This window comes from Protopterus annectens, chromosome 10.part0 (assembly GCF_019279795.1).
Source record: "Protopterus annectens isolate FY-2018-M chromosome 10.part0, PAN1.0, whole genome shotgun sequence".
In the NCBI taxonomy this organism is placed as follows: Eukaryota; Metazoa; Chordata; order Ceratodontiformes; family Protopteridae; genus Protopterus; species Protopterus annectens.
The window spans coordinates 361576234-361599670 of NC_056744.1; the positions used below are offsets into that span (position 1 = coordinate 361576234).

Below are 23437 nucleotides of genomic sequence, written 5' to 3' on the forward strand. Positions count from 1 at the left end.
TTAAATAAAATATAAAATAAAAAAATAAAAGACAAAAAAATAAAAACAGGAAAAAAAAATTAAAAAATAGAAAAAATAACAAAAAAGGGGGGAAAAAATTTTGTTGGAAAAAATTAAAATTTTAAAATTAGTAAAACAAAAAATGAGAACAAAAATTAATAATTATTATATAAATAGATTAGGGGAAAAAATACCATAAAAATAATGTTTGGGGAAATAAAATATTTATAAAAGAAAATATAAAAAATATTATTTTTCAAGAAATAAAATTAAAAAAAATAAAAAAGTGGGGAAAAGAATAAAAATAAAAATTTAAAAAAAAAAACAAAATGAAATTTCAATAAATTTAAAAAATATAATATAAAAGAAATATAATTAAAATAAAAAAAAAAAAAAATTTTAAATTAATATGATATAATAATATGAAAATAAATAAGATATAAAATTAAAAAAATTATTTTTGTTTGGGGAAAAATTAACAAATAAAAAATTTTATGAAGAAAAAAAAATTTATATATGGGAAAAGAGACAGAATGAAAGTTAAAATATATTAAATAAAGTAAAAAAGATCATATAGGAATTTTTTAAAATATATAAACAAAATTAAGACTTATAAATTTTAAATAATTTAAAATTTAAATTTTTTAAAATAATTAAAAAAAAAATATATTTTAAAAAAATATAAATAAGGGGTGTTTAAATAAAAAAAAGGGTGGGTGTTTTGGGGAAAAATTTAAAAAAAAAATTTAAAATTAAAAAAAGGGGGAAAAAATAATAAAAAAATTTTTCAACAACCAAATGCAACCTTCAGCAATAAACCCTTCGCAAACTCAATTCCAAAATTTTAAAGGGTGCAATTTTACCTTTTCCTGGAGTGCAATAATTGCCTAGAATATTTCTTTACTGAGTTGCTACTACATCAGAAGTAAACATCCTCTTTATTTCTCTTGAATACAGTCTTTTTTTTTCAATGGACTTATGACTCACTCCTAGTTTAGACTCGTATACAATAAATGATGATGAATTTGTGAAGTTGCATGTATTTCTTTACATCTAGAATCACCAGTTTACCATAAATATCATTCAGCACTTTAGAACATATCTTGAACTTAAAGAAAAGGAGCAGTTGAGAGTCAGAACACATTTCATTTAGTTATTGAGATATGATCATTTACTGCTATACAGCACCAGCAGTCTTATACATCCATTTGGGTGCTCTGTTTCTGTCTTTCATTTGCTGCAAAGACTGTATTTTTTCTGGCTGACGAACTCAGAGTATACATCTGAATCCTATCACTATTGTATTCTTATAAAATCAGAATGAAAGAATACCCTTTTCTGAGTAAATCTGATAGTTTCTTCTTATTCCAACTTAGACAATGGCCTGGTATGTGTAAGTTGTAACAAAATTGTGGGCCCTCAGCCCTGCCATACATAGAAAACAAAGCAGCAGCTCTGAAAATTCTAGGAGATGGAGGATCAGGAATTACAGGCAAAACTGTAGTCAACAAATGCATTTTCAAAATCAGTGAAATGATGCGATTTATATCAAACCTATGACAGAACCTGTCAACTCACCTGCATTATAGTAGAGGTCAGGCCTCTCCAGAATGTCTCCCTCATGAATATAGGGCTCAATGGGATCATCACCATACAAGTACTGTTCACTTTCATCCATCTGTCGACTTTCTACCATTTCCAGCCACTGGGAGTTGTGCCAGCGGAACTTCTCACTCTGAATCTTCTTGGCCCATTCTTCATCGTACTCCTGCACCAAATATCAGAAACATGTTTATAGTTCGACCAAACCACTTTTCTTCTTTGTTGAAGACTAGCAATATGAAGGCATGACTGGCAAACATGGGCAAGGATTTTGTAAAGCTATTTGGAATGAATACATGAATGAATGAATGAAGTCCAAGAGAGCAGCTAATGTGCCTACCCAGACTTATTTAACATTAAGTGCAAGATTATATTTCATTCATATCACCTCTTTCTAGATGCAGGTTAAACCACTCTCACTACAGCAATCTTCAGGATGGCCACTCTCAGCTATCCATACTCATTTCTGTAATATACATTTACATTGCATTTTCTGCATAATTTACCTCCCCCCCCCCCCCCCCGAGGCATTTACAAAGATCTTGGAGCTTCAGAGAGTGGTATATAACAGTATTGCTTCAACTTACAGGTGACTGTTGTTATTGGTTATTATCCAACCTTCTACTGGATGGTCCATTTATAGAAGAGTAGCAGACACCTTACACTGCTATTTCTGTGATGTAACTTGATAGATGTCCCATAAAAACACTGCCATTCTGCAGTGCCTTCATTCTTTTACTAAAACACAGCATACCTGTGATACAAGACACACACACACATCTCTGCACAATTACTAGCATGTAAGACATAAAAGAAATGCACCACAATCCTAGACAATAATGTTGGCAGCATGTCTCTACTGCTGAAACACTCTCCCTCTCTCTAAGCTCTTCTGTTTTGGTGACCACTGCATGCATCCATATTACTACTCTTCAGAAAAGACTTCGGCAGCAGTACAACAATTAAGCAGAATGCCAAGCAATACTGTGCAAGTACACCTTGGATAGGTGATGAAGTGGACGGGCAGGTCTCCTGTTGAAGAACCCTAACAACTGCTTCTATATCTACAATGACATCTATCTTGTAGTGTTTGGTAAATGTTTAGATGGATGGTACCCTAGATATAGCCTCAGGCACCTTATGTAGACATATATTTACAATGAGTCTGTTATATGCTCAAATACTTAAATAGTCGACTTGCAGAACGTCAAACTGAGAAAACCACAACTGCAAAAGACTGCGATATGCTGGTACGTGTTTTCTGATATTGTGGTACAGATGGGAATGGGGTTTTGCCCTTTCCCAGCTGCAGTGTGATCTTGGAGCTGGTATGCATAATTAGCAGTGGGTGCAGGGATCTTGCACACACTCCCACATAAACGAAGCTTTTGTAGTATTTTGTACATTTGAGATCTTTTTCAGTCTCAGTTAAGTCAACAATATGACACAGAGCCCTTTACCATATAATGAAACATAAATAAAACTAGTATAACGTAGCATGATGGCGCCTCTTAGAATTCAGGTATATTTATTATGATAAAATCCAAGGGCAAATAATTTTGATATGTTTGTGTTGGACAAGGTGATCACTGCCTGCCTTGGATAACACAGACTGCTATTCAGACTACAAAAATGTATTTGTTTCTGTAACTGTAATATACCTCATTTGTCTGTGTGCTTACATTGTGTGTGACAGTCTTTGCCCTTTGTTTTATCTTTTCAGAAAGAAGACTTGTAGCTGTATAAGTTGCTATGACAGGTATAAAAGCAAGAATGGTTCTAGAAGTCACACTATCCAGAATCTCAGAACGATACAAATGGATAGCCAAGGAGGTATTCAAGCTTATAATTCAAAACTAACCTGTTGACATAAAATTATATCTTTCCCACCAAAGAATAATTCCTTATTAAGGTCTGTAGCCTAGAAATTTTTTTTTTGGCTCAGGTGATTTCCACTAAAACTATTTTCTATAATCAGAGCAGGAAATACATTTTGCCATTGTGAAGGTTTTTCTGGGTTTAAGTTTGCCATTCTGGATACTGTGCAAGTAGATTCAAGAGGGGGGGGATTGGCAAAATGTACTGTGTAAAAAAAAGAAGTTATGTACCTACCATAACGTTCCATGTTAGTTGTCTTCTTCTCGCCTTCTTTCTTGCTGGTTGGGTTCGGTGCCGATCCTCAGCTCTGACTCTGCCATCTTCAAAAGCTCGAGAGCTGTTTACTGGCTCAAGGCCTCCCCATATCCCATGATGCATGGCGCTAGATACCCAGATCTCATTTGGTAAGTCTAACTGCAGACATAAAAAGGAAGGAATCCTATCTTATAATGCATAAAACCTGACAGAGAGGAATAGCCAGAGAAGACTCAGCCAGTGAAAAACCATAAGGAACTCTTCTCGGACTACTAGGATAGGGGGATGGAGGGTGGGACGCAAGAAAGAAGGCGAGAAGAAGACAACTAACATGGAACATTATGGTAGGTACATAACTTCTTTATGTTAAGCTGTCTATCTCACCTTCATTCTTGCTGGTTGGGACAGTGTCCCTAGCATCTAAAAACCTGGGTGGCTCATCGGAACAAACTCTTCAGAACAGTGGAACCAAAATCAGCTCTGCTCCTGGAAACCACATCCAACTTGTAATGTGAAATGAAAGTATGTGGGTTGGCCCATGTAGCTGCAGCACAAATAGATTCCATATGCAACCTAGCCTGAAAGGCCACAGAAGTGGCTAAAGCTCTGGTGGAGAAACCTTCTGGTTTAACAGGCAATTCTTTATTCCTCAGTTGATAGATACATGTGATGATAGTAGTCAACCACCAGGACAAGGTTACTTTTGAAACTGGAAGACCAATGGACTGATTCAAGTTATTCTCAGAAGAGACCTTAGGAAGGAAGGAAGGATTAGTCCTGAGAGCAACCCTGTCATTGTGGAACACTAGGTACGGAGGACGGATACAAAGAGCCTCAAGTTCTGAAACTCTTCTGGCTGAAGTAATAGCTACCAGAAAGAGGGTTTTCTAAGATAAAAACTTCAAAGAACAAGATGCGGCAGGTTCGAAGGGGGGCAAAATTAGAGAAGCTATAATCAAATTTAGATCCCACGGAGGTGGAGGATCTCTCACTGGGGGCCTGAGCAGAGTGGTCCCTTTGAGAAAGGCTTTACATAGCTTATGAGACATATTATTTTCCGATAGGCCAATGTGAAAATTTGAAATTGCAGCTAACTGAACTCTAATTGTAGCGGAAGCGGACCCAGCATGAAAGAGTTCCGCAAGAAATTCCAAAATGTGGTGTACAGGGGCTGAAAAGGAGTCTATACTCTTAGCCTCTGCCCAGGAAGAAAAACGTTTCCACTTACTAGCGTAGGTTTTTCTAGTCGTAGACTTGTACGATGATAAAATAATTTTGCGCACAGAGGGGGAGATATCAGGAAGCCTGGCTAAAGTTGGAAGTGGAGCAACCAAGCAGTGAGATGGAGAGATTGCAGGGACTGGTGCAGCCCGCCCGATTGATGGATCAGAAAGTCTGGAACTGGGTCCAGAGTCCAAGGCTGCTTGAGAAGATGATGATGCAGGAACGGGAACCATATTTGTCGAGGCCAGTAAGGAGCAATGAGGATCATTTTGCAGCCCAATACGGTAGCTTTCTGTATTAGCTTCGGGATTAGGGGAAAGGGAGGGAATGCATACAGAAGTTCCTGAGGCCAATCGTGGACCACAGCGTCTCTGGGGGAATGTCCCAGAAGTGGAAGGAGAGAAAAGAAATTGTTGCACTTGCTGCTGAAGGGGGTGGCAAAAAGGTCGCAGCAAGGTTGGCCCCATTTGCGGAAGATTTGGCCCGCCACTACCTGATTCAGAGACCACTCGTGAGGCATGAGAATTACTCTGCTCAGCCTGTCTGCTATGACGTTGGATCTCCCAGGGATGTGCGTTGCGATCAGAAACCGTTGGGAAGAGATCGCCCAGTGCCAGAGTCTGAGTGCTTCTCGACATAGGGGGTAGGACCTGGTTCCGCCCTGCTTGTTGATGTACCATATTACTGACATATTGTCCGTTTGAATTGCAATGGTCCCGGTAGGAAGAGAGTCCTGAAGAGCTTGCAACGCTAAAAGCAAGGCCCTCATCTCCAAGACGTTTATGCAGATGGTACTCGTGAGGTTGCCAGGTGCCTTGGACTGTTCTGCCCTGATAATGCCCCCCCCCACCCGATCAGGGAGGCATCCATGGTCACCGTGGTAACTGGAGGGGGGAGTACAAATGGTCTACCCTGGGGCAGTGATGTGGAGACCATCCACCACGCAAGGTGCTTCTTGCATGCTTCTGTGATCATAATCATGTGAGACATGGGAAGCTGCTGGAAGGGCCACTGGGTGAAAAGAAGCCACTGGAGAATCCTCATGTGAAAACGAGCTAGAGGAACGAGTATGATCAGAGAAGGATTCTCTGCTGCCCTGGTTTTGCGGACCCCCTCTGCCACGAGGGTGGCATCTGTTATTGTTCCCTTCTCTGCCCCTGGATAGGAACTCACCACGTGTGTCCGGCAAGGCTCCCTGGGATTTACGGAACCACATCTTTTCACTCTTCTGACCCTTGGGATATGGTCTGGAAGGAGTGGAAAAATGGACTCCTACGGCAGAGAGAGTCTTGCCTTCCTGCTCACACCTGGTAAGGGTGCCCTTCACCTGTGATCCAAAAAGAGAGGAACCATCAAAGGGGGTGTTGGTGAAAAATGCTCTGAAAGGTTCCGCAAAGTTACATAGCTGCATCCAAGCGTGCCTCCTTAGGGCAATGCCTGTGCCCACGGCTCTACTCGCACCATCGGCTGCATAAGAAATGAGCCTCATGGAGGAGTTCACCACTGAATTAAGAGTCACCAGCTGGGAGGCTGCCTTAGCCTGGGCCCCCTCAGCTGATGGATCTTGGAGGGTACCTCCAAACTCTTTAAGGAGATCCCATTGAAGATGGGTAAAGTGACACAAATAATTCAGAGACCTCATGGAAAAGGTCGCTGAAGAGAACATCTGCTTCCCATATCTGCCCATCGTCCTGGACTCCTTGTTAGGGGGATGGACAGATGAAGACGTTTCAGCCAACTCCTTTGTGGACACCGCTACCACCATGGCATCAATGGGAACACCTTTGGTCAAAAACTGTTTATCCTGTGGTGCAGTTATAAATTTAGCGGGTCTTCTGGGGGTCGGTTCCACTGTGTCTGGAGCTGACCACGCCTTCCGAGCCACCACAGACATCAGTGGGTCAAAAGGCGGAGACACCCAGGAGGTGGAAGGTCGAATACCGACTCATCCTCGGAAGGGCTCAAGGTAGTCCAGTTCCCCCTCTGCCTAAGCATCTCAAGGATGTCTGAGAATGAGACATCTTCAGAGGGGTATCTCGGGGACCCTTCCGAATCTTCTAAGTAGGTATCTGATGTGACAGACTCAGGGGAGTCAACATGCTTCCTCTTGCATTTCCTCTTATGAGGTGGCTCCTCTTAATGATCAGGGGAGGCCTCGGAAGAGGAAGATACACCCAAAGGGGTGCCCTGGAGTGTTGATTCCCCATGCTTGGGGTCTGGAGGAGGGGCAGAGGCAGATGCAGGCATCATAGGGGAGGAGCCGATGGGGATGATCGTGGGGCTGACTCAGGGGCCAGTACACACCTCATGACCTCGAAGGCATCCCTGCTCGGATGCTGAGAAGGCTCCAGTTCCGAAGAGATGGGAATCCCTCTCCGCACTGTAGAGGAAGACTCCGAAGCTGATGTAGGAGCAGAGCTCACCTGCGCCGAAGCTCCAAGGGGGAGAACGGGGTCGGACAAGGGTCCAATGCCACTAGCCCCCCTCGGAGCCGATGAGGGAGTCTCGGCGCCCAGATCCCTCCAAGGATGGTACCAAGGAAGTGATTGGAGCCGACGACGGAACCGAAGGAGAAGGTATCGGTGCCGACGGTTCCTCGACTCGAACCCCAACGAACTCCAGCTCCGAACTCAAGGGAGGAGTCGGAGGAGGATTAACTGCAGACATGGACGGAGCCGACCCCTGATGAGGGGGGCTGGACAACATTTTTGCTAGGGCTTGCGATTTCAACAGCCTACTGACCACTCTCTCCACATCTTGATCTGAAAGCCTTGATGACCAAGAAGAGTGGGAGGACCAATGACTGCGCTCCGATTGGAGCAGAGGAGACCTCGGAGCCAAGCGTATCAACTCCAGGGAGGGAGACCTGGATCTCTTACGACTCCCCAACGGCTCCAAAGTGTGTAACGGAACCAACTGGGAGGCAGGCACATCGGTTCCGGCTGGAACTGAGGCAGAACGACGGTTCCGAACTGGGAGACGAAGATTTAGGTGGCTTGGAGGACTTCACGGGCTGAGCCTTAGCCGGTGAATCCTCGGGCTTAAGTAAACCCCGTAGGATTAACTTATTCCTAGGCTCCTGCAGGACTCTTGGGCTAAAAGCATGACTAACTGAACAAGAGTCCTGCAGGTGCACAGCGCCCAGACAATAGACACAAGAAGTGTGACCATCTGTCAGAGACATCTTCTGACAGCATGAGTCACACTTCTTGAATCCGGACACCTTGGTATCCTTGGACATACCTAAGGAAATAACACCAAACACAATACACAAAAATTTTAGGATACAACTATCACACACACGTTACCACACCCAAAAAACAGCCAAGAAATAGACACAATATCCTAACCAACAAACAAGACAGACTAAACTAGGTAAATACTATATATTTTTTTTTAAAGGTTAGCCTCATATGAGAGTTCTCAGCTAGATGAATATAATACTGTTGACAACATGTGTGTAACTTGAGTGTTTGCTGAGATATTGTAAGTCATTTACAAAATATTACAAACATAATAGTTATGGTGTTTACTGTGACTTATAAAATTCAGTTTAAGAACTAGAACCTAAACAATGCAACCACTATAAAATAGTTTGTGCTGAACAGTTATTTATACTTCTTTCATGATCCCTATGGTTACAGAGATATGAACATTTGTTTGAAATGTGGAGACATAATTTGATTCTGTCAAAAGGCTTAGACTCCACCCATTGGAAGTTAGAGTACAAACTTCCTGAGCTCCACTGGAGTGAATGAGTTAAAGAAAGATATAACAAAGAAGATATGATATCTATGCTGCTAGCAGGTAATATATAAATTCATTTCTGCTCAACTTACAGGCAACTGCAACAGTGGAGTTTAAATGATGGTGAGATGGCATAAAGGCCCCCATAAAGTAAGGTCCCCTTGCAGAGCAATTGAAAATACAAGAACACGTCTGTCATATCTAAACTCAAAGATAGTCACTGATGGGTCCATGAGGCTGCACAGAACCCCAACCAGTAAACCACCAGGATGAAAAGAGCAGGAGGACTGCCCAAAGGTCAATGTCGAGAAGGCCATGTCCTGAAATGCTGGCATACCAGAGGAAGCATGGCTTCTGGGTTGCTGCTGAGACAATAATGCCTAATGAAGGTGTGCGCTAAATATTAAGTAGCCACAGTACAGATGCAGCATGGGAAATCACAGAAGCACACAAGCATTAGATTTATTTACTTTATTTATTTTTCTTTCTTCACCAGGTAGGTCTGATTGGGCAGAACCCAATTTTAGTGGAGGCCTGGGATGAAAAAATGAAGTCACACCACAAGATTGTAGCAATAAATGAATGTGTCTTTATAACAAAGAAGAAATACAGTTATAAACAAGATTTTGCACTTGCTATTTCCATACAGAAAGGTTAGCAAGAGTTCTAAAGATATTGTGAAGATGGAAGGTGACAGTGGTATTAGGATGGCAGACAGAGAGATAAAACCATGGAAAAATTATCATGGACATTATCAACAAGGACATAAATGGGAGACCTCCAGACACTGGATTCACCCATCGCAATACTTCCCCCTTCTTTCTAAAATCCTTGAGAAATGCATACATTCACAAATCATGCCCCATATCCTGAACAATAACCTCCTCTCTGACTCACAGCATGGTTTTAGACCTAATCATAGCACCACATCTGCCCTAATTAAATTCAGAGAGATAGTCAACCAGTTCAGAAACAGCGGCCTTTACATTTCTTCAGCCTTCCAAGACATTTCAAAAGCATCTGACCCTGTCTCACACCAAAAGCTTCTGAACCAACTACGCACCTTAAAGTTCTCTCACTCTACCCTATCTTGGCTCCATAATTACCTGTCAGACAGACAGCAAGCTGTCAAATGTCTAGACAATTTATCCTCACTCTTACAAGTCTCTGTAGGAGAACCCCAAGGTTCCATACTTGGTCCACTTCTCTTTTCCATTTTTACTAAGGACCTCAATTCAGCCACCATGTCAGCTAACATTATACAATATGTGGATGATTCTACGCACATCTGCTCTGCCACCACAATCCCTGAACACTTGCAAAAAAAACACAAAAAGCATTTACAGATGTTAAACACTAGCTTTCCACCAAACAGCTAATACTCAACCCCAACAAAACCAAACTTCTATTATTCACCAGCAATAAATATCTCAACCCCCCTCCATCCCACTCACCATCTACTCCTCTAACAAAACCAAAATAGAACCCATGGACCACACAAAACTACTGGGTGTCAGCATCGACAAATTCCTCAGTTATGACCTGCACATATCCCACACAATCAAAAAGGTCCACATAAAACTCTGGGCACTCTATAGAGCAAAACATTTCTCACCCAAACCACCAAAATAGCTATTTCCCAAAGCCATCTACTATTCACTCTTTGTGCCTCACCAATATTCACTAACTTAAAGAAAACAAATCTAAATAAACCTGACACCTGCTATAACAAAATAGCCAGGCTCCCGCAAAGAACACACCATTGTTCAGCTCTTCACAAACTAGACTGGCTGGAACTCCCAAACCTATTATACTTCAAACAAGTCAAAGTTTGCCATTCCATCATCTACCTACCAGATAAATGTCCAGCCCTAAGAAAGCCAATAAAACCCTACACCAGCCATAGAACCCTCTGCTCATCAAACTCCTCCTAGAAGTCTCTAAGACCAATAATACCTACGGGGATGTCTTACTCTGAAAGCACATCTCCAAAATCTGGAAATCAATACCCATTCCATTTTCTGCATTTCTAACCCCACCAAATTCAGACTTCTTCTCAAGACCCATTTCTCTATAACTGTCTATGTGCTGCTCATCATCAGGGTGACCCCCTCAGCAAAACTGCAACACTATCCATCCCATATTTTACTCTCTCAGACTCTTTCATAGGTTGGTACTAGGCTATCGGCCCTAGGGCCTGCACAAGCCTTAGCCATAACAATTCCCTGGATATTTTTTCCCCACAGTATTTACTTCCCTGGATCCCTGTCTAGCAGGGCGACTGACATGATCCCTGGGGTGAATTTCCTATCTCCTATCCAACTGTCAAGATTCCTTTTGAAGAGGGCCAAGGAGGCGCTCTGCTTGACATGTATGGGCAGTCTATTCCAGAGTATGGGGAGTCTCTGGTTCAGGAACCTATCCTTCCAGCATGTTTTGTTCATTGTGATGACAAGGTTTAGATCCCTGGAGCGTGTGGCTCTGAGGGATTGGGATTTCTTTAATTGGAGCATGTCCAACAGCTCAGGGTTTGACATGGTCTTGTATGTTAAGCAGAGATCGCCTCTGAGTAAATGATATGCCACAGAGTATAGCTGGAGTTTTTTTAGATGCTCAGCATTCAAAACCCCTCTTCAACTTATTCAAACTGCTTTACTTGGTGTTAATGCTATCACACTCCCATGAGATGAATATTTATGTACTGCTATAATCTGTTGTATTACATTCAACTACCAACAATAGTTATGTGCAATATGTATGACTAACCTTAGCACTACTGTAGTACTATTAGCATGTTTTACTTTGTTTTTTATTCTTTTGCCTTCAACTCATTGGATTTGTATGACTGTTTTCCCATGTAACATGTTATCCTTTTTTAAATTCTATGTAACATTACTTACTATGTAACTTGGAGCTTTTCTCCCCGGACCTGTGCTGAAAACAGGCTTGTTTTTCTCAAGCTCGGTCAGACACTCTTAGTAAACAAATGTAAAATAAATAAATAAATAAGAGAGGTGTGAAGATGGCTACAGGTCAAAAGATGATGCAGAAGAAAACAAATCCAAAAGGATTTATTTGGCGACTATATTCCCTTACCTACCTGAGGCAAAGGAAATAAACATACGTTCAGTCTTCATAAACTCAATACACCCAATTTGGGTAAAACCTAAGCTATATGTGCAAGTCCAGAGTACGAACAGCTATCTGTCTCTCTCCCTCTCCTTCCTGGTTCCTGACTCAGGAAAGAAAACAACAAGTTGAATGGACTGGTTTAAGTATAATGTGGAATCACATCTGAAAGGAAATGAAGACTACGCCTAAGAGATGCTAGATCTTTATGAAAAGCCAGATGGGTTTACCTACAAACAGTAGCCATGGAGGTATGAAACTGTTATAACCTATAATCAAAGGTGAAGGCTACCAGAAAAAAATAAAATACATTTTTTAAGATATGAATTTCAAAATTGCTGAATGAACGAGGGAACAGGCTATGTGCAATCCAGTCAATTTTGAATCATCAGACATTTGAGCCTTATCATTGTGCCTGTTAAACTAGTCACGCTACAAAACACCACATTCCTTGCAGATACAACAGAACAGAGGTAATAAAAACAATGAGAGACTCATGTCAGTAGTCTAGGTACAGGGCTCTGCATATGATGCAGCCTGGCAAGCCCAAAGTACAGTTACCCAAATCAGAGATAACCAACACCTGCATTATCATCAGAAGATAGTTATGACAAAGTGACAACCACTGCCACCTGGTCCATCATCCAGCATCAAGGATCACCTCAAGATGACACATCTCAGACACAAAGTTAAAATTATCACTACCATAAATCACTGTAAGGACTTCAGCAGTGGAGATCCTCTAGATAACCTGAAAGGCCATAGCAGCAATCTTAGATGGATTGAACTTGTCTCAGTTTTGGCACATTCAAACTAGGATGGCTTCCACATGGCCCTTGTAGGTAGCATATTCCAGAGGGGAGCAGAGATAAATCTGTGTATTACCACTGCATAACAATGGCAATGTAATCCTCTCCTTTCCATCAAAAATGAAATAGAAATACTCATGGTGAACAACAGGAACCCTGATCCAAGGTTAGGGAAAAGAAATGTATCAGTCTGAAGTACCTTATACATTTTATCTGCTTTTTAGGAACCGAGAGCTGGGAATCAGGATGATTACAGGCAGCATCCAATGCATCCTCCAGGGATGGCAGTACATTAAGGATGGGCGATCCTCCAGGGATGGCGGTACATGAAGGATGGGCGATCCCTCCAGGGATGGCGGTACATGAAGGATGGGCGATCCTCCAGGGATGGCGGTACATGACGGATGGGTGATCCTCCAGGGATGGCAGTACATGAAGGATGGGTGATCCTCCAAGGATGGCGGTACATGAAGGATGAGCAATCCTGCAAGGATGGCGGTACATGAAGGATGGGTGAGAAATATCCTTATGTAAACTATTATATCATCTTCTTAGTTCAGGAGGAGCAGTCATTTGTTCTCATAAAATACATCATTTCTCCTGGCTAAGCTCTAATTAAAGCAATTCCTCCACAATAGGGTAAGAGTTTATATTTTCCTCACAGTCAAACAGCTAGACTTGTGAACCTGTCAAAGAAGCCCTATCTCTATCAAAATTACAATCATCAGACCCTTTTTCCACAGGAATTTCATTACAGGGAATGCCCACGTGTAATGGTTTCTGAACAGAAGGATTCATAGCCTGAAATGCATGTAAGAACATTTTCTTTCTTAACTGTAATTATTTCTTGAGATAAACAATATTTAATCTTTTGTTTTTTTTTTTCTTTATACAAGTCCCTGTGGAAGAAGACTGACTTTACGGTGGGACATCTGACTGGTCTAATGGTCTCCTGCCTCGGCTGCCCCATAAAGAATCTCCCAGATGGTCTCCCCGCCCTAGAAATGATGGCTCTTCCATGCCTGTATCAGACACTGGAACAACCAAAGATGACATGGCTGACCCCCGATTCATGGTGGTCAAAAAGACTACACCAGAGGAAGCCAGAAGGGTAACTGAGTGGTCTGAGGAACTATCAATGTCCACTGCAGGTTCACCCGCTATTGGCTGAGGAGTAGACCGAGCTTTTGGCAACAGCAAGGGCTCCTTGATAAGTTCTTGAGGGGGGTCAGAAGGTAAATTGTAATCTAGTCTACACAAGTAACACACACTCACAATTCATATCTCAATCCCGGCAAATTAAAAGTAAAAGCAAAAAGCAACACTCAAATTCCCTATCAGCATTCCTGTTAAAACGTTAAATACATGGACAGAAAAACAGAAATGGCAGGTAGGCTGTCACAAAGTGAACATAAGTACATCATTAAAAAACATACCTGTGACCATCCCACAGTAAAACTTTTAGTCATAAAATAAACCTTACAAGCAGAACATGTATTTTTACAAGAATAGCCTCCAATTAGTAAAATAACACAAGTATCCAAAAATAGTGGTCCATGACAGGAAACTTCCAATAATGATAAAAAAATACCAAGTTTTTAAAGAAGAAATACTGCTTTTAGAAAAAAAATAAAACTAAATAATATTTGCTTAAAAATGTAATTTCTGTGTGGAGGGGTTCCCCAAAAGGGACTAATTGGATAAAAACAAAGTACATGTGAAGCCCCCCCCCCCCAAGATATTTCTTCTTGAGGCAGCAAGAAAGTACTGCAGAAATCTTCAATCTTTTGATTTCCCTCCTTGAGACTAGCCAATCACCAGTCACAGTGAAGGTGTGGTGAGGGGACAGAGCTTTGTGAAGGTGTGGTGAGGGGGACAGAGCTTTGTGAAGGTGTGGTGAGGGGGACAGAGCTTTGTGAAAGTGTGGTGAGGGGGACAGAGCTTTGTGAAAGTGTGGTGAGGGGGACAGAGTTTTGTGAAGATGTGGTGAGGGGGACAGAGTTTTGTGAAGATGTGGTGAGGGGGACAGAGTTTTGTGAAGATGTGGTGAGGGGGACAGAGCTTTGTGAAGGTGTGGTGAGGGGGGAACAGAGCTTTGTGAAGGTGTGGTGAGGGGGGACCAGAGCTTTGTGAAGGTGTGGTGAGGAAGACAGAGCTTTGTGAAGGTGTGGTGAGGGGGACAGAGCTTTGTGAAGGTGTGGTGAGGGGGACAGAGCTTTGTGAAGGTGTGGTGAGTGGGGACAGAGCTTTGTGAAGGTGTGGTGAGTGGGGACAGAGCTTTGTGAAGGTGTTGTGAGGGGGACAGAGCTCTGTGAAGGTGTGGTGAGGGGGACAGAGCTCTGTGAAGGTGTGGTGAGGGGGACAGAGCTTTGTGAAGGTGTGGTGAGGGGGACAGAGCTTTGTGAAGGTGTGGTGAGGGGGACAGAGCTTTGTGAAGGTGTGGTGAGGGGGACAGAGCTTTGTGAAGCTGACCATTTGTTATTTCCTGGACAGGAAAACAAATCGTATAGCCTAAAGGCTATTACAACAGTGGGAATAGTGAACATCTAGTTTGGCAAAGTTAATATCGAGCCAAGTCTCACTAGTAAAAAGTGAGATCAAAGTCACACAGCAAGTTAGCAATAACACAGTTCTTGTTAAAGACAGACTTCAAGTTGGAATACAGAGCTCCGTATCAAACCACTGAGGACAAGTCCTAAACATCCTTCATATCATACAGAGGCACAATGTTCCCACCTCTTTGGACAATTTCATCCTACGACAGCTATTTTATCAGATGCTTGCACCCTTCCCATGGACTCCCAACAACCAACATGCATTTCTCACTCCCCTACGCCTTCAAAACAACAGGAGTCTATTACACAGCCCATATACAGAGGGCAGGGATACTCAGAGGCACAGGAAAAAAAGCAAGAATAGGAGATACCTCTCACTGATAATACATGTGTCTCAGATTTAAACAGCTTGAGGATAAGGAGAAGAAAACAGCATCAAAAGTTATTTAACAAAGTCCTAAGACTAAAAAGGTGTCACGAGCTATCAAGATAAAAACAGGCTATAGATGATGGCAAAATCTGCCAACCACAAATGAATTATAAATAATATTATAGATTGAGCAGAGGGCAGTCACGGTGGTGCAGTGGTTAGCATTGTTGCCTCACAGCAAGAGGTTCTCTGGTTCGATTCTCGGCTGGGGTGCCTTCTGTGCTGAGTTTGCATGTCCTCCCTGTGGTCACGTGGGTTTTCTCCGGGTGCTCCGATTTCCTCCCACATCCCAAAGACATGCAGTAGGTGAATTGGACACTCTAAATTGGCCCAAGGTGCGAGTGTATGTGTGCCTTCTGTGGAAGGTTGGGCGCCGGGCTGTCAACTCAACACTGTAAAACTCCACTGCCAATCATGAGCGGACAGATGATCTGCTGTGGCGACCCCTAACCGGGAAAAAGCCGAAAGAAGAAGAAGATTACAGATTGAGCAGATTGCAGACATACATACAATAAGATAAATAACTATAAATGAAGAAGCAGGAGGACAGCCAGGAGGCCTCTAAAAAATAAAAACCACATTGCAAAGTATGCTTTCCAACTTGTTCAGCTGCATCCAATAATTCCTCATTTTCTGCACATTCTGAAATCAACATCATTTTCTGTTTCAGCAATCCCATAACATGTTGTTGGTACTTAAGCATATGAAATTGACAGTTTAAGGCCCTGATTGCCAAGGTTGCAGATGTATAAACCTTTTTTCCCCCATCTGTCCAGTGCCCTTGAATCTCTGTCGGAGGGGGTAGGGTTTTTTGCTGTTGAGGCCTTAACTCCCTTTGGACCCTGTGAAATAGTTTCAGGATCAGCAGCAGCATTTCTAAATAAAAATTTATGAGAGTCAGGGACCCTGTAATATCTGTCAGGCTTACTAGGAGCCAGAGGTAAGGAGTCAGGGGTCAGGCTTGACTCCGAAAACACATCATCCACAATGTCTAAAACAGGGGGAATGGCTAAAGGCTTGTGCTGAGGGAGAAGAAGGAAATCCCTGAGCCTATTTTTTGATTCTGAGAAGTCTTGACTCTCCCAGTGAAAATGCTCCCTCAAAGTATGCAAGGTTTCTCCAAATGAATAATCCTCAGGAGGAGATGCAGATGGAATAGGCTCCTCAGCATCAGAATCCTCATAGGGAGGTAAAGATAATTCCTGATCAAAAGAGGAATCATAAGAAATAGATACCTGATCTGAAGATTCATAGTCAGTGTCTTACCTAGGCCTCTTATCTGGAGGGGGATGGGTACCCCTGAGCAAGGTAATAAAGTCTTCAGCCATTTTGATCATCGGTTTTTTAGGCATAGAGGCCTGTGTACGTGGCTGAGGCGTCATTTTTGTAGTTTTAGAAGATGTCTTTGCCTTTGATTTTGCAGCTTTCGTTGGTTTGATATATAAATGTTGAGGTCTGAATACACCCTCAGAAGCCGGTGCCTGGTCAGTGGCTCCGGACCCATCTGAGGGAGATACATTCGTCGGTCCAATACCCTGAGTATCTTGCAGCATGCCGGATTCCACATGGGTGTTGGTAGAGGCCTGCGACTCAAAGGTAGCGGGTATCAGGGGCTGTGAAAGTGCCTCACTGAGTTCCGGCGAACCAGCGACTGGCTTAGGAGAAGCTTTGTCGGTTTTGGATCTCGACTGCCTTTCTCTGTCATTTTCTTTGTGTTTTTTATGCACTCCGGTAGTCGGATTGCTATCCGACGACATTTCTGGGTAGTTAAATCTGTTTCCAAAATACTTAGATGCAAAGATATACCGACGCTTAATAGTGCGTTGGTTAAATCTAGCACAAAACCGACAGCCAGGCACATTGTGATCACGGCCTAGGCAAGGAATACAGTATAAATGGAAATCCTTATGAGGTATTTGCTTCCCACAAGTAATACAATTATTAACTTTTTCTGACATTGGTAAAAAGCAAGAAAAAAGTTTCCCCAACGGGGTACTTAGCTTTAGTGAAGACTTATAATGATGTGTGAGATCACCAGATATAACAGGGAGGAATACATATCTCCTGCACAAGAGGATGGAAAATGCATCCTCTGGAACCCTTCCTCTGCCCTGCTGCAGTGAAAAGAAGAGGAGGAGAAATACATTTTCCCATGTGACAGGCTAATCTCCTAAGTGCTCACTTCCAGCAGATCCAAACAAAGCATGACCTCTGCAACTCCAGGAGAGGCCACAGCAAAGTACACTTGTGTACACTTACCATAAATGTAGATGTTCGAGTGTATTCACTGTTGCAGTCATTACATTTGGGTAATCTGCTTGCAGGTTACCCTCAGTCGGCCTGATTAACAAAGTCTTGGGTCCTGCGTTGGTTGCTGTCCCTTCTTCCATGACGTCAGGTCATCAGAGGTATAAAACATGCAGCCGACGCCATTACATCAGTTTTTCTTGCCCCAGATGTCAGGTGCCCCCCTAATGGGAAGCAATTAAACATAAAAACACAAAGGTATACCTCCAACAAAAAAGCAAATACACCAAAAAGGCTCTAAAGCATAGTAAAGGAAAGTAGAGGTATAGCCAAAAGAAGTTAGGGGGCAGGAGGGAGGGTAACCGAGACTGCAACAGTGAATACACTCGAACATCTACATTTATGGTAAGTGTACACAACTGTACTATGTTCTTCGTGTTTCACTGTTGCAGTCATTACATTTGGGTAGATTCCCAAGTTTAAATAGCATTAGGGCCAGCTATAAGGCAGTGCAAGACTGCAGTGGCAAAGCCAGCCCTGGATTTAGAGAAAACTGGCAAATGATAATGCTTGGTGAAAGTATGTACAGAACTCCAGGTAGCAGCTTCTAGGATGTCTCTGGTAGGAACACCTCTGAGAAAGGCTGTAGAAGTAGATGCAGCCCTGGTGAAGTGAGGTCTGATCCCTTGGGGGATAGGTTTTCCATGGTGCTTATAACAGAAATGAATGCAATGACTTACCATTTAGAAATGGTTCATTTTGAAATAGCCTTCCCCTCTGCCCCTGCAGCAAATGCTACCAGCAGTTGTTCAGATTTTCTTTGAGGTTAAGTCCTGTCCAAGTTGTCTGTGCACATTCAAGGAATGCAAAATCCGTTCCCCTTTGTTCTGTGGATTGGGAAAGAAGGTTGGCAAATGAATGGACTGATTAAGAGCCACACTGGATACCACCTTGGGCATGAAGGATGGATTGGTTCTGAGTGACACCCTGTCTGCATGAAAGATGATGAAAGGCTCCACTGCCATAAAGGCCTGTAATTCAGATACCCTTCTAGTGATTGCTAAAGGGAAAGCTGTTTTCCAAGAAAGAAATTTTAAGTCTGCAGAAGCAGCTGGCTCGAAAGGAGGTAAAGTGAGTTTCTCCAATACAAAGTTAAGGTTCCAGGCTGGGGTTGGAGCTCTCCAGGGTGGTCTCAAATTTTTGGCCCCTCTGAGGTACTGCTTGAGCAGTGGATGAGAGAAGAGGGGAGGTTCTGTGTTATAATGAGCTGAAATGGCTGAGGTGTGGATTTTAATGGAGGAAAAAGACAGGCCCTTGTGAAGCATCTCAGTTAAGTATTGCAAAATCTGAGGTAAATTGGGCGCTGCTGTGCTCATCCCTTGAGATTGGTTCCAGGCACAGAATCTTTTCCATTTTTCAGCACAAGATTTTCTAGTACTAGGCCTCCTTGCTTCTAAGATGCCATCCATCACAGGTTTCCTGAGGGATGGTAAAGGAGAGTTTAAGTAATTAGCCAGGCTGCAACGTTCAGTGTTGGAAGCTGAGGGTGCAGAATCTGGTTCTCCTGCTGAGACAGCAGGGAAGGAGTCTGAGGCAGGTGCCATGGAGATAACTGTGACACACTGTGCAGGAGGGGGTACCAATGTTGGCGCGGCCAGTCTTGAGCAATCAAAATCATCCTTGCTTTGTCCTGTTTGACTTTTAGTAGCACTTTGGAGAGCAGAGGCAGCGGAGGAAAGGCATAGGCTGATAGGTTTTTCCAGCTGAAGGACAGAGCATCCACTTTCCAGGCTTGTTTGTGGGGAGTCCTTGTGCAAAATATGTCCAATTGGTAGTTCTGGGGGGAGGCAAACAGGTCTATATCTGGGCTCCCCCATTCACTTGTCAACATGTTGAAAATCCTTGGTTCCAGTTTCCACTCATGTGCGTCCATGAAGTTTCTGCTTAGTCCATCTGCCAGTGTATTTAATTTTCCTGGCAGGAATTGAGCTTGTAGGTGCACTTGGTAGCTCAAGGTTGTGTTCCACAATGCCATGGCTAGTCTGCAGAGGGGGTAAGAATGTGTACCCCCCTGCTTGTTTATGTACCACATAACCGTGGTGTTGTCTGTCTTTACCATTAGTTGTCCTGGAAGAATGTAGCCCTTGAAGGCTGTCAGAGCATTCTGTACAGCTAACATTTCTTTTTGAATGATATGGAGGTGCATATGACTTGGGTTCCATTTGCCCTGAATGCACTTCCCTGCCAGGTGAGCCCCCCATGCATAGTCTCCCCATGCATAGACTGATGCATCTGTTGTTAGGGTTTGGGCGGTAGGGGGTGGTCTGAAAGGAAGTCCCTTGTTTTGGTGGCAGGCCTCTGCCCACCAAAGGAACTCTAGGTGTAGGCAAAGTATGATAGGAATCATTGTTTCTAGGCTGTGAGAATGTTGACTCCATAGGCTTTTTAGATACCACTGTAGTTTCCTCATATGCAGTTTTGCATATGGAATTAGAAGAATGGAGGAGGCCATGAACTCCAAGGCTTGCAGTATTTGTCTTGCAGATAGCGGGGTTTTTGTGGCCACTTGTTTGAAGTAGGCTGTCAAATTAATTTGCTTTTCTGGGGTGAGATAAGCCATCTGGGAAGTTGTATTCAAGCTTGCTCCCAGTAATGTAATTTGTTGACAGGGTACCAATTGTGATTTCTTTTCATTTATGGTGTACCCCAGACAAGTTAGAACCCTTTTTACAAACATCAGATGATTCAAAAGTATGCCCTGGCTTTCTGCCCGAATTAGACAATCATCCAGGTATGGGTATATTTGAATACTTCTTTGCCTGCAAAATGCAATAACTGAAGCTAGGCACTTTGTGAATACCCTGGGCACAGTAGATAAGCCAAAGGGCAGTGCAGAGAACTGTAGCGCGTGTAGCCTGCTTTGAAGCATAGGTACCTTCTGCAAGATTCCCTGATTGGGATGTGCAGGTATGCTTCTTTTAAATCTAGTGTTGCCATCCAGGCATCTTTGCCTAGCATAGGAAGTAATTGGTGAAGAGTCAGCATCTTGAATTTTGGAATCTCTAGAAAGGTGTTTAGAGTAGAGAGGTCCAGGATTGGATGCCATGATTTGCCTTTTCTGAGTACCAGGAAAAGTCTTGAGTAGAAACCTTGTCCCTTTTCATCTTCTGGTACCAGTTGAATAGCCCTCATGCTTAAGAGAGAAAGTACTTGTTTTTGAGCCTCTGCCCACTGATTTGGGGGTAGGTCTGGCCACCCACTTAGCGTTGGCAATGTGTGGAAGTGAAACCTGTATCCCTGGGACACTATATTTAAAACCCATTGGTCCTGGGTAATGAGTTCCCAGTTCTTTGCATGAAGAGCAATCTTTCCCCCCAAAGGGGCAGTCAGACGATAAGTGCTTGGAAATTTTAAGTCTTTGAGGGGGGTGTCTTGTTATTCCCAGACTTGGAAGTGGAGCCCCCCCCCCCCCACTGCTTAGTTCTGTGAGTCCCCTGGGACTGAAACCTGAGGTTTTTGCTGTGTCTGGGTTTGGCTTGAGAAGACCTGGAAGGGGCTGGAAAGGACCAGTTCTTAGAAGGCCAGTGCCTACTAAATCTAGGAGGCTGAACTTGTAAAAAATCTCTAACAGTTTGCATAGATTTATCTTTATCTTCCATCTTTTTAACAACTCCTTCAGCCTTGTTGCCAAACAGGCGGTCCTGATTTAAGGGAGCATCCAACAGTTTAGCTTTAACATGATCAGGCAAAGATTGCTCCTTAAGCCAAGCATGCCTTCTAAGCAAGACCCAGTAACAGCAGCCCTGCAAGAGGCCTCTAAAGAATCAAAACCACATTGCAAAGTATGTTTTCCAACTTGTTCAGCAGAATGCATTAAATCCTGTAAATCTTTATTTTCCACATATCAGAAATCAACATTTTCTGTTTAAGCAGTCCAATAACATGTTGCTGATATTTTAACCTATGAAATTGGCAGTTTAAAGCTCCAGTTGCCAAGGTTGCTGAAGTATAAACGTTTTTACCCCATCTATCCAGCGCCCTGGAGTCTCTATCAGAATGAGTAGGAATTTTAGCAGTAGAAGCCTTAATGCCCTTGGGCCCCTGTGAAATAGTCTCTGGATCTGCAATAGGATTTTTGAAAAGGAACTTGTGGGACTCAGGGACCCTGTAGTATCCATCAGATTTACTGGGAGCAGGAGGCAGGGAATCAGGGGCCAAACTGGATTCTGAGAAAGCATCATCAACAATGTCTAGTACAGGAGGAATAGCCAAAGGCCTATGCTGAGGTAGGAGAAGGAAATCCCCAAGCCTCTTTTTTGAATCAGAAAATTCCTGGCTTTCCCAGTGAAAATGCTCCCTTAGAGTATGCAAGGTTTCCCCAAAAGAAAAATCCTCAGGAGGGGAAGCAGAGGGAATAGAGTCCTCTGCATCAGAATCCTCATAAGTAGGTAAGGACAAATCCAGATCATCAGAAGAGTAAAAAAAACCAGAATCCAGATCAGAAGATTCATACAGTTATTAGATCTTCAGCCATTTTTATAATTTGTTTTTTAGGCATAGAGGCCTGAGCATGTGGCCTGGGCGTCGTTTTTTTTAGACATGGATCAAGATTTAGGCCTTAGTAATGAAGGAGATGTTGATTTAACATGCAAGTCCGTAGGCCTGAATACACCCTCAGAAGCCGGTGACTGCACAGTGGCTCCGGACCCATCCAAGGTAGAGACATCCACGGGTTCCATAGTTGAAGTATCTCGCGACATACCGGACTCTGAATGGGTCTCAGTAGAGGCCTGCGAATCAGAAGTAGCGGGTATCAGGGGCTGCGAAAGTACTGGCGACTGGCTTAGGATAAGCATCGTTGGCAGTTTTGGACCTTGGCGGCCTATCTCTGTCTTTATCTTTGTGTTTTTTCGGAATCCTGGTAGTCGGATGGCTAACCGACAACATTTCTGGATAATTAAACCAAGAACCAAAATATTTAGAGGCAAAAATATACTGTAGACGGATAGTGCGCTGATTAAATAAAGCACAAAACCGACAGCAAGGTAAGTCGTGGTCAGGGCCTAGGCAAGGAATACAGTACGAATGAAAATCTTTATGAGGTATTTGCTTTTCACAAGTAATGCAATTATTAATTTTTACTGATATCGGTAAGGAGCAAGAAAAGGTTTCCCCAATGGGGTACTTAGCTTTTAGTTGAAGACTTCGGTTCTGAAACTCGAAAACAAAAATTTCAGGAGTCGACCGACCGGCACTTGCGAACTGCTTCTGCTTCGGGCACTGCACGGCAAGAAAGACTGATGTAATGGCGTCAGCTGCATGTTTTATACCCCCGACGACCTGACGTCATGGAAGAAGGGACAACAACCGATGCAGGACCCAAGACTTTGTTAATCAGGCCGACTGAGGGCAACCTGCAAGCAGATTACCCAAATGTAATGACTGCAACAGTGAAGCATGAGGAACATCAGCACAGATTATGAACCAGGTGAGTCACTCCATCTGGGACATGAAATACTAACAGAATGATGATCCTGTCAACAGTCAACTACCCATTGCAT

General features: G+C 42.9%; 1 protein-coding gene across 1 annotated transcript in view; it reads right to left on the bottom strand.

Moving 5' to 3' along the window:
- KIFAP3 (kinesin associated protein 3) overlaps window positions 1-23437 on the bottom strand; it is a gene marked incomplete in the record, with an annotated part of 1467647 nt that overhangs the window by 378981 nt on the left and 1065229 nt on the right. The window contains 1 exon segment of the mRNA XM_044085270.1: window positions 1579-1768. Within this exon segment, the coding sequence (XP_043941205.1) occupies window positions 1579-1768 (190 nt within the window).